At 44.1% G+C, this 12,051-nt stretch overlaps 1 protein-coding gene across 15 annotated transcripts in view; it reads right to left on the bottom strand.

Moving 5' to 3' along the window:
- LOC114059477 (guanine nucleotide exchange factor DBS-like) overlaps positions 1-12,051 on the bottom strand; it is a 162,057-nt gene that overhangs the window by 3,827 nt on the left and 146,179 nt on the right. For 8 of the 15 annotated variants that reach the window (XM_027887958.1, XM_027887957.1, XM_027887966.1 and 5 more), the window contains 6 exons: positions 10,017-10,088; positions 8,223-8,309; positions 5,979-6,097; positions 5,308-5,420; positions 4,182-4,285; positions 23-3,029 (listed from right to left, as the gene is read on the bottom strand). In XM_027887958.1, the coding sequence (XP_027743759.1) occupies positions 2,929-3,029; positions 4,182-4,285; positions 5,308-5,420; positions 5,979-6,097; positions 8,223-8,309; positions 10,017-10,088 (596 nt within the window). In that variant the 3' untranslated portion in view covers positions 23-2,928. Of the gene's footprint in view, positions 1-22; positions 3,113-4,181; positions 4,286-5,307; positions 5,421-5,978; positions 6,098-8,222; positions 8,310-10,016; positions 10,089-12,051 lie in introns of those variants that run through there. The other 7 variants (XM_027887970.1, XM_027887968.1, XM_027887959.1 and 4 more) reach the window with 4 other exon arrangements.

A 12,051-nucleotide genomic window follows, 5' to 3' on the forward strand; every position in this document is an offset into this window, starting at 1 on the left:
CCTGTCTCCCTGACTGAGTTGCCAGGGCTGCCATGTGCCCTGGGTTTGGAACGTGGAGACAGAAACAGGGAGCTGCCTCTGGCCCACCAGCACTGCTGGAGGGTTACAGCCACAGTTACTGGTTGTGGGCTCCCTGCTCAGGGTCAGTGTGTGTGAGCAGCTGTGGCACAGTCAGCGTTCCAGGAGCAGGGTCTGTGTCACTGCTGCATGGCCCTGGGGCTGAGAGTTCCCTGTCATCCTCAGGACACTCGTGGAGCAGGAGTGACTCAAACTTTGGTCCAGCAGGATAAAACATTTTTTTTTTTGGGGGGGGGGAATTGTTTCCAAAAGCAAAGTAGGGAGGAGAATTGTGATGATCCAGCCCACACCTTTGCAGTTGTCACAACGAGATGGAGAGCTGGGAGAGGAGACATTTCATCAGCATTTCAACATTTCATCAGCAATCCTCTTCCCTGCTCCAGTTCTAGACTGCTCCACAGGGTGCTGCCACTGGCACTCCTGGAGGGCACAGTGGGACATACGGGGTTCAGTGCTTGGCTTTCCCCTGAAGGCTCCCCAGTTTTTGCATACATGGTAAAATTTAGCATCATAATTCAACAGGCGGGAAATTCAATAGCTCCCATTTTGCAGGAGGGTATCGCAGGGATATGGGGGATGCAGGATTTGCACGCTGTCACCCTGCTCACAGCAGAGGTGGGAAATGGACTGGCAATATCTGATTTCTCCTCTTCAGTTCAAACAGAGACTTCCCACTGCCCTTTCACCATCAGATTCCTCAAAACAAAAACTCCGAAGTGCAGGTTTTCATTACTCCATCTCTCAGCAACAAATCTTCATTTTGGCAGTTTCATATACCCAGGATAACCCTTCCCCATCTCTCTCTTCCTCACACAAAAGCTTACTGTACTTATTAATATGCAGTCAATGCTCCCTACCCCTTCCCTGTCCTGTGCTTAGGGCAGGAGTAGACACCAGCACTGCAAAAATTACTGAAACCAGAATGGACTCATTTTAGGGAGAGGATAAAAGAATTGCACTACAAGAAAACATCACTGCATGTTTCCTTAGGGGACTGAAAGGAATCAATTCTTCCTCAAGATGCTGATAACTACGGTAGACCAAGAGGATTCATGTTCCTGAGAGCCTATGTGTCATTTCTGAGGTAAATGACCAGCACAAAACAGGTAAGCTGCACTCTCTGTAGGACAAAATCATTTTCCAAAAAGGTACAGAACTCTCATGCCCTTTAGTCGTGAATGGAAAATGTCCAAATCACAGGGTTTAGATATGGAGGATTAGAAGAGCCATGGGAATTCATCACCACAGTGCAAATCATAATCAAGCAATGGCTTCACAGGCAAAAAAAAAATCTGAATAAGCCTTTACCTACTCAAATGGGACTATCTACCTGCATCACAGCTATCCTGACTCACACACTAAGATATTTGCAACAACAGCCTCCACTGAGACAGAAAGAAAAACATTCAGGTGCCTGCAAAGGTGACAGCAGAGGTGAGACAGACACTGACTGTTTTGCTCAGAGGCTCAGTTAGTAAAGAGTGGGGTTTGGTTTTGCTTCATCTCCTGTTTTAGTGTGTTCGTCCCCTTTGTTATTTACATAAAGCACCACTAGTCTGAGTGTTCAACCAAACATCCATAAGAGTGAAAGCCACTCACTCACTCTTGAGCTTCTTCTAGGGTCATTTTTACCAGATTGATCTTGGCCTGTTTGCAAACCTTAGTCAATACTTATCTTTCCTAAAGTATTAGCAGCTTTTGTGGGGCCTAAGACCCAATTACCATCAAAATGCCTTCATGCCTTAAGAGCTGCTCTAAATGAGCTAATGGCTTGTATAGGAATAATAACATCTCTAATCACTTTATATTATACATTACATCCTTATGTGGCAGAGATTTGGTACAGTCCTTTAATCAAATGTCCTGGAAAGACGTATTTAACAACAACACTTTATCCACTCTAATGCTCACTGCCTATTTGCAATGCTTAAGTATATTCCAAATGGGGGGTGAAATGTATCTACTCATAGCCCAGCACACAAGGAAAGCATGCAGTCTACTCAAACATGTGACAGTAAATGGCATTCAATTGAATTCTCGGCACCAAATGCAAAGGGTTGTGATCCAGCAACCAGAGACCGCAGAGGGGGCAGAGGAACGACTTAGATTGTAAAAACAGTTCAAAATGTTCTTTGTCACAGTAGCTGTTACACATCTTTACTTCCCTGCTAAGCCCTGCACCTCCACGTCACAGCCAGGAGCTGCCACCTGCGTCATTCCAAGCTGTGGAATGCTGTGGGCAGCAGTGCCATCGCCAGGGAGTCACGTCACTGCTGCACGGAGCCTCTCTGATGGTCCCAGCCAGAAGGTTCCTTTCCCCAGCCACCCTCAAACTGGATGTTTTTGGTGTTGACCATAGCAAAAAGGGCACGTTTGTGATGAAGTATCAGCTGGAATTAAGGAGGACAGGGAAGGCACAGCCAGAGGCAAGCAAATGGGAAAACCCCCAGGCGACCCCACGGTAGAGCAAGAACTTGTAACCATCACGTGCCCCGTGCAGTGACGTGGTGCTCAAGCAAAGTTGCCAAAAGGTGCGTGCATAGAAACTCTTCAGCTCTGCTGTCGACCTAATTTAGGCCACATCTTCTGAAACTGTTTGATAACCAATGCGAGAAGCATTTTTCTCCTCTAATACTGAAGGTAGCTTTGATGTTTTCTGGATGGTAAATGCTCCTTTCAAGTTTGTTTTTTCCAGCTTGCCAGGTGGACAGCACAGTTCTCATCTGTTCGTGGTGATAAAGTTTTAGTGAATTGTGAACCTCAGAGCTTGTGAGAAAGGCAACTTTGATCCAGTGTCCACCCAAAATAAAGACAGATGGATGGGGTCCTGAGGAAGGCTGGTCCTGCTGTTCAGCTGCCAGCCCTCTGTTCTGCTGGGAAACTTTTGGCCACCTCACTTTCCTTCGTGTCTGACTCTACTGAGGCTGTACTGCAGGAATCGTTGTACATGTCTGAAAAGGAGGACATGGGCATTGTCACTACAATATGTCTACAGGATTTTCCATCTACAGTCTTGAGGTTCTTTGTTAAAAGCCTGAAATAAAATAAAACATAAATAATCACAATTCCACTGTTCTCCTAATTCCTTCACTAAAGGCAAGGGAGGCTCTTTTGGCATATAATGAACTGTAATGTGCGTGTGGCTTTGTTTTCCTTTTGAAGCATTAGACATGCCAATGAAATGAGAGCTATAGTTGGGCACTGAGGGTGAAGACAGAACTGACCTGCTGTGGAGGTGAAGGAGCAGCAATTACCAAACTCCCCTTAAAACACAGCAAAGAATCCTGAGGTTCAAAAAAGGTTTCCTCCACTTTAACAAACTGACCAAAGGGAAGAAAAATCAGGAGAGACCAGTAATTCAGAATAAAGTGCTGGCAGGTCTCTTTTGCAGGTCCCTAGGGAATGGCTCTGCCAGATTTTGTTGTCCTCTGTTACCAGAAGAAAAGCAGGACACATTTTGGTAAATTATATTTAAGGATGGGCAAAAATTACTCTAAAATTGTAAACCTTTGATGTGCAAAGTTGCTGAGATTCAGCTTTTCCACTGCAACCTGTTTGGGTGTTAGGTCAGAACCAAAGCTGAAGAAAGGATGACTTTTAGTGCTGATTTGGCTGAAATTGTGCCAGAGCAGCCCTTCCTCCAGCTTTTGGAGCCAGCTGTGAAATATGATGAAAGCAGTAATGGCTCATGAAATTTTAATGTTTTCAAACCTAGGCCAGAACCACAGCCCTGATGCTGATCTCCATCCAAAACGCTATCCATGTCAGGATCAAAGCTACCCCGCAGGCACACCCTGCCACATGACACACTTGGGCTGGCTGTAAAGGACTGGTAGCCACAGAAGTTTGGTGGGAGATTCAAGTTCTGCCCAGGGAGGGGTAAACAATTAAAGCATGCCGAGGAAAGCTGCTGTGCCTGACTAGTTCTGACACCCAGGCACCAAATTCAGGCTGGCTCAGCCACATCACCAGAGACTGCAGCACATACACTCAGGTGAGTGCTTTAAAACAAAAAGTGCACTTTTTTATCACATTTTTTTTAATCACACCCTTTTTCATATGGAAATAAAAAATAAATGCCAGTAACACGTTTTTTCTGTTACCTGCATTGCTGTTCTTAATTATGTTGTTACTGTCCCCCTCTGCTGGCTGCAATATACTGGAAGGAACCCAGTCACTTTTCTCAGAGACCAGTTTCTTCACGAGCCTGAAACTCAAAGAACAGTCAGTGAATTTTCCTACATTCCCTTTCCCTGGGTTGTGTTTCTTAGAGGTGCATGTTGGGCAGCTGTTTCCTAAACTAAGGAAGAAGGCAGAGGACCCAGGGCAGTCCTACAGGCACCTGGTGACTGAGTTTCTTCAGTCTCAGATGGTGGCCCAGGATCCCAGATCAAGCTCACTTTCAAGCAGACTGACAAGGAAGCAGAGCCTTGGCCTGTGTTTGAGACACTGACTTTGGGCTTGGAAGTGCTGGGTTAATGCTTGGACTCCATGGAGATTTTTTCCAGCCTAAATGATTCTATGATTCTAAATTCAGAGCTGAAGAAAATTAATATTTCATATTATCCATCCCCCTTGCTGTAAACACCACCCAGGGAGGATGGGTTTAGTTCACTACCCAGCTACTTTACCCTATGGAAATTGCTCCCTTCTCATGTCAGTTCTGAGTGAAGGGTCTGACTGCACAGGCACTTTAGGAGATCAGATCTTTTTCCTCCACGCTGCCATGCAGGGAGAATTCAGATGTCCAGGCAGGGCTGGACACTAACACAATCAAATGCACCACAACACATGTGAGTCAGGGGAGGCCAGACTCATTCCCCGTTGTCAGTCACAGCTTACATCTAAACCTTCCGGGCTAAAAATGCTCTCAGTGGAAGGTGTGGGGATTTTATTGATGTGTCCTATAGGGGGGTGCTGCCTTTGACAGTGCCCTTGTGGCTGGAAAGTGTCAAAAGTCTAGATAATCCCCTCCATTTCCTTTATACAAACTTCTGTCCTCTTAAGCCTCCTGTCACAAGCATTTGGGATGAAAGCCAACCAGGTGGAATTAACCAAAGTTGTTTGTGTGTTCATGCCTCCCACTGCCTCTTTCATGTTGTGGTCAATGGGGTGAGGGGATATGGATTGATTTTGAAGAGACTTTGACATTCTTCTGAATATTTTCCATCTTTTCCAGGCATTTATGGCTGTTTAACCTGTCAAATCCTGTCTCTCTGCTGCACTTACCATTGACCGTTCTCTCCTTCCTGCACGAACTGCACCAAATCTCCATCCTCGAGAGTCAGAGAATCCGGGAAACAGCTGTCAAAACTGCCTTCTACCCGAAAAAGATTGCTCCCCTAAAATGAATGAAACAAGGCACCAGAAAGAGAGTCACTATGGGTGCAAAAGAGAGTGAGTTTAGTTAAACACTGAATTAGGCATTTCAAGCTAACAGAGATTTCTTCTTTAAGGAGTTGTGTCACTTCTTATTCCTTTTATCATGCCCAGGTTAAATATTATTCAAAATTAGGACAGAACTGTGCTGTGCATTCAGGCTTTAGGATTAACCAGCCAGCCATTATTCTAATATAAAAATTGGTTTTGTGACACCAGGTGAAGTTATCTGGGAAAGTCTGAAATTACTTTTTTAAAGTCTCAGAGTTTTCCCTCACTTCTGTAACAAGTGAAGTGACAGCTTACAAGTAAGAGTGACTTTTTATGTTCCTCATTCTGATCAACAAAATAGTCTTGAAATAATCTCCCAACACCCCAGATCAAACTCCCATCTTCTGTATTACCACAGATCCATGAATTTAAGGTTGGTATGAACCCAGACTTTGCAGGTTACATCATGATTCTTAGAGGGGAGGATGTTGTGCTGGGAAAGGGGTAGCATAATTTGAAAAATGAATTACATTGTTAGGGTTGGTCTCTTCCTCCAAGTCAGAAGAGTTGGAGAGTTCATCCATGCTGGAAGGGATGGCTTCAAAATCTTCAAATGTGTCTAGAGAAGGCATTTGCCTGCTGGGCCAACCTTTTCAAAGGACATAAAAACACACACAAAAAAGGGTTAGCTATCAGTCATTAGCCTCTTTCAGAATCAGTCTTTATAAAATAAAGCTCACAGGTTCACTTCTCACTATTCTACTTCCTGAATTGTTTGTGCCTTTTTATAGCTTATTCCCTGGTTCTGCCATAAAAATTACATCACAGCTGTTATTTTGTCTCTACAAACCTGTACCACTCGCTGTTATTTGTGGGAGGCCACAGTGTGCATGTCCATCGATGCTTCCAGTGTTTAGCATTGCTAAATCCCTTCAGTGCAGGAGGTACAAAAAGCAAGGACCAGGAATATTTCTGCTGAGCCAGCGCTGTAGCAAACGGTAAGTGGTGCTGATGTGACTTTCAGAAAGCTGTGCTCGTTCCATTTCCATCTTGCCTCCACACATCTATCTATAAACTGGAATTTGTGTCGACTTCTTACCTCCATCTCACCCCAAGGGGGTATTACCACCCGAGCAACTTACAGAACTATACCCTGGAGAAGGCTGGAAGTGCAGGAAAGGGCAAGGCAATAAACAGCAAGGCACAAAGAAAACCAGACCTTGGGGCTATGAAGAGAAGGTCTAATTTGTATTTCTGCTCTTAGGAGTCTTACTGCACGATTTACACCCAGAACCACCCCAGCCCAGTGGAAAGGACTTAATGAGAGATTTCCAGCTCAAGCACAACAGCCCCAGTTTCTTTACCTCCAAAGGAATGTCCGTAGGGTGTGTCCTGAGGGAAACTGAGGCTGAGCCTTATAAAACCTGCCTATCTGAGGCTCACCTGATGCAAAAGTAGCTCAGACTCTTCTGTACAGAGAGAAATCATGATCTGCACTTTCCTTCACTTGATGCCTGTCCCTTTTTTGGTGGGGATGGGGATGACTACACTCCAGCTCAGAGGAAACACAACTTGCATCTCCCAAAGATTTCTGCAGCCCTGACAGATGCAAGCTGAACACAGTCAGTCAAACCACCACGTGCTTCCTAAATAATGTACCTGCTCTGCATCAGCTGATTCAGAGGGACTTGGGCTGAGCAGATGCTGAACCAAATTCTTTACATCCTGTGGGCCATTGGTTGGCAAGGCAAAGCAGTGCCCTGACCACAGGGCACAGAGACAGATGTTCACATGGTGAGATTACATATCCCAGCACTCACAACCCACACCAAAACCTGGCCTGGGACAATGCCAAACCAAGCCAAGTAATTCTGGCAGTAAACAGAAAAGTGACCTGATCTGGGAGAAACAGGTTTATTAATTGACTTATTTAATCCCTCCCAATGCACATCCTTCCTGCTATAGGCACTGGTTGGTGCAACACATGGTCATGCAGCTCTGCAGCCCCTTCTCCTCCCTCCTGTTTCCCAGGGGCTGTGACTGCTCCCACAACTGCAATCCAGTTACAAGAGACAGAGCAACCTTCTTCCTCCAGAGCTGCAACCCCAGCTAGAACCCCACAGGTATAGTTTGGTCATCTGTACTTTTAAGGGTGTAAAACAACCCCTGAATTGGCACTATTCTCTATCAGTTTATTCACACAAGCAAAATACTGGCAAGTGTCTAAACATACAAGAATACATTGATGCTAATTAACTTCAAATTGCTACAGTAAATTTAGTTCAAAGTCACAAGTTGGGCTACAAACACCAAAAGAAAAAGATATCCCTCTTCCCCCTTAGACAAAGTTTCTGTAATCTTTTGCCACTGTTATCTGTAGGAAGCATCCAAGGCAGAAACCTCACCAGCAAGGATCCCTTGCAAATATATGCATCAGCCTTTCTCTTCCATACAAATTGCTGTTCTAATTTCAGAGACTAAGAAATAGCCCAAGTTTTGCATACTTAATTCAAGCTATAAAATAAGACATCAAATTCTGAGCTCTCTGGCATCAATTAAAAGAATTATGTTCAGCTGTTCCTGACCTCAGAAAACCAGAATCTGAGGCATTGTTTCTATATCTGCTAGTGACCCAAGTTTGTTCTTTCATTGCTTTGATGGGAAACTATATTCACCAGGAGAGAAAAATCTCTTTATGTTAAAGAGCGTAAATATTAGAATAAGCTTAGATTACACTCTCAAATTGAGATTGTAACTTCTTTAATTCTGTTTACCTGTCTGTGAAGCAGATCTAGGTACGGATCTCATGGTGGAACCGGTATTAGAGTTAGTCTGGGCCAATATGGTGTTCTCAAAGGCATCTGTGACAGGAAGTACAATTTGTGTCTTTGAGGTGAAATAGTGACCAGACAACCAGTACAAAGTGAATTCCTGCATCACCCCTGCAGTCTTTTTAACAAACAGGTGGACTGGGGTCCAACAGTTATACAAGAGGAGACACATGACCAGCACAAATGAGTGAAAGGACAGCAGCATTCCACAGAAAAACTATAAGTCTGAGAAGGACAGAGAACAGCCAAATGAATCAAACAGATATATTGATGTTAATTAAGGAAAATGATTGCTGGGTGAACAGTGCAGTGTTCTATTTCATTACAGCTTCCTTACCCATTTTAATGTATTTTCCTTGCAGCATTTCAAATCATTCTGTAGGTGATGGTCTATAGTTTTGATGCTGACCCACTGAGCAGCAACAGGGGACCAGGGAGGCCAGAAATTAATTATTTCACTCTCGATGAATGCAATGCAATGTTGGGGGAGGACATTTTTATCTAAGTACATTAAATCTTTTGTATTATTGTCTCTGTCAGAGCCCTGGCGATAGCAGCAATATCTTCTGGTAAAGGGATGATAAAGTTCATTGTTTCCTCCTTTAAAAAACTCAGTCTGGTGATGGATGTTGGGCAGTAGGACCTTGGTTTTCAGCAGTGAGGAGCAAGTCAGTTCTATACTACAGTTAGTCCTTGTACCTTGAAATCCCCCCTTCTTCTGCAGCCCCTGTGTGCTGAGACCAGAGCTATCTGTCAGTGGGGAAAGTGAGGTATAAACACCACAGTTTGGGCAACTCTTGGGTGCCACGATGACTCTAAATGTAGTGCCAGGGGTCACTGACAAAAGGAAATATTCTGCCAACAGCAAAACTACTTCTGCTCTCTCTGAATTGTTTCTTCCAACCTCTCTGTTCCAGTCTCTTCTCCTGCAGAGGGTGACACAGGACACAGCTCTGATATGTCACTGATTCTGTCACTGACCTGTTCACCTGCTCTTTCTACCAAGCTTTTGTGCAGAATGACACAATGCTAAGAAAGAATTCTTCACCCTACAGCTCTCTCCTCCCTCTCCTGCAGCAGGGGTACCTGGCTCCTGGTGTCCCAGGTTCTGGCAAACGCTCAGGTAAAGGGGAAAACTGACAATGGAAGCTGGTGATCTTCCAGTGCTTGGGTTACAGCATCCCAACTTAACTCTTTTGTATTGTTTATTAAACAGTGATTGATGAATCTGCTGCAACAAATAGGTGGAAATTCTGCTTGTCTGAAATGAAACACTGCACCTTAAAATGGCTATTGATGCACAGTCTAGCCTCTTCTGTAGTCTTCATGCACATGGCTCCTGCTCCTCTCATTAGATACAGACACTAACAAGGGAAGAGGGTGCAAGTGGCCAGACTGCAGGGGAGGGTGAAAAGTAGCCCCTTGGCTCCCTGAGGCTACACTTCATGGGGAGGCAGAAGCTGGGCAGAAAATCCAGATCCAGGGGATAGTCTAGGGCATTACTTCCCAAAACAGGCAGAGAATTGGAGTTTTAATTTAGGCCCATCCCTAGGTGAATATAACATAAGTACCAGAGACAGGCAAGGGAGTGACAAGCTGTCTTTATCCCAATTATACAGATAAATTGACCCCAAAGCCCCAGTGGACTCGTGTCATCTGCCAGCTGTGATGTGAATTCAGTGAATAATATCAAATGATCACCAAACAGGTTTTCATGCAGGATGGAAATACTCATACCTTCAAACCCCAGGGGAGTTGGGTCACTCTTTATCTCATGTCTCTTGACTTTAACTGCAGGAACAAGGGGACCTGTGTGAAGTTTACAAAGTCACAAGGCTGTAAACATTGTTAAAGGAGAAACTTGCTTTCCCATTACCTGGAAACACTACCTTCTTAAAACTTTCCTTTTCACCCAGAAAAAAATGTCAACCAATAAATTCTAGGTGGTGCAGCTAAGCACTTCTGTGAAGCAGATAGGAAACAGACCCCTCTTGGCAAAAGACATTGAGACATCACAGTAAAAGTATCTGCTTCCCATCAGGTCCCACAGATGTTCCCTCTCACTCTTGACCAGGAGATGGCACTAAGGCAGCCAGATTTACAGTCCCAGCTCTCACCCGTGAGACTGGCAGGGCAGAGCCCACAAAAGCCAACACTTACGCCCCACGGCAGTGGAGGACACCTGTCACAGCCTCTCCTGCGTCCCGGCCCCGCATGAGGAGGGAGCTGAACTGTCAGCAGTGAGGAGCAGACAGCAGTAGCCGTAGCCTTGAAAGAGATGATCCAAATACCCTGGCTAGACCTGAATTTGGGCTGATGCTGAGACAAGACTCAGGCTTCAGTTCTTTTGTCATCTGAAATAGTTTCTTAAAAGAGATGCTGTAAATGAAACATTTAGTTGAAAAGCACTGCTTTTATTTTCTAGCTTTTAAAATCATTACAAAAGTAGCTTTCTCAACTTCCAAAAGACTGCCAACAGTCTTGTGGCATCAGGATTCTAGGACAGGATTTTTTGATATGAAAGTGTAACAGAGTTTGAATTTCATTGCAGTTCACACATGCTCTCTTTGTTAAACCACACTAAAGGACAACCCTTTGTTGCCCACTTTCTTTTCAATATGGGCTTCGTTCTGTTCTTCAGCTTTGAAAATAATTATCAGGAAATAATTCAGTCTTCCCATAATTTAATAACTGATCATGTATTTCTGAAGTTGTTGCCAAGGACAGGAAGCTCTAAGAACCTCTCCTCCTGTGCTATGCCCATCACTTTCATGTGGTGATGTTTTACTGTTACGGTCCAAAGGGGCTGGGAAAGAAACATTTGTAGGTAGCGGGACTGTCACGTCCTTCCTGTGCCCATCAATCCCAGCACAGGCTCATTTCCTGACAGCCTCATGGCAGTCAAGGATGCTGTTCATTCCCTTCACAGCTACTGAGAAGGCATCAAATAGTGTGAACTTCCTTCCTGACAAATACAGAGGAAAGATTTTTATACAAATTAATTCAGACATTTTTCCTTCTATTTAGGTTTGTGAATTGCCCCTGCACTTGCAAATCAGTTCCTCCGCTTCATTCCAAGAACTGCCAAAAGAGAGTATATTCAGAATTCCTTATAAGACCATATGTTCTGTTCTCAAAAGTATCTCTGACACGTAGGCATAGGTGTCTACAGTCTTGCTGATTTTCAACACACCCAGCTTGCCCAAATGCATGGCTTGCTTTTGAGTTTAAATGTAGGTGCTAATGCAGTGATTTAGAGTAAATTTTGTAGAACTGCCTTTTCTCAAAATAAAGCTCAAACCTTAAACTTCCATAAATTCCCACACGAACTGCACAGAGGTCAGTGCCTTCATACATGGCTGAAAATCTCCTTGCAAACATAATTTCTAATAATAATTGTGATTATGCTAAATATGCTTAAAACTGGCATCTATTTTTGGCTTTCTTGATGTCTGCTGAACAATGAGGAGATTCTCTCCTTCTTGAAAGCAAAAATCGTGAAGAGCTTTAAAGAAATAATTTCAATTGAATTTCAGTTAATCCAAAGCAAGGAGAAGTTGGAAACCTAACCCCACATCACCCAAAAATTAATCCAGTTTCCATGGAAACCAGCAACACTTTTTGAAGCTTATTGTGGAGAAACTGGGAAGAGTCATTCTGTGTGCTGGCAGCACACCTTGATATACATTCAGAACATCTTGGGCTGCCTCCCTGCAGGTGTTTTACACTGGGCCTGACTCTTCTTCTGCTGGAACCTCCTGCATTTGTAAAA

The sequence above is a fragment of the Empidonax traillii genome, unplaced genomic scaffold (assembly GCF_003031625.1).
Source record: "Empidonax traillii isolate 1590-97213 ecotype Southwest subspecies unplaced genomic scaffold, ASM303162v1 scaffold226:size936269, whole genome shotgun sequence".
In the NCBI taxonomy this organism is placed as follows: Eukaryota; Metazoa; Chordata; class Aves; order Passeriformes; family Tyrannidae; genus Empidonax; species Empidonax traillii.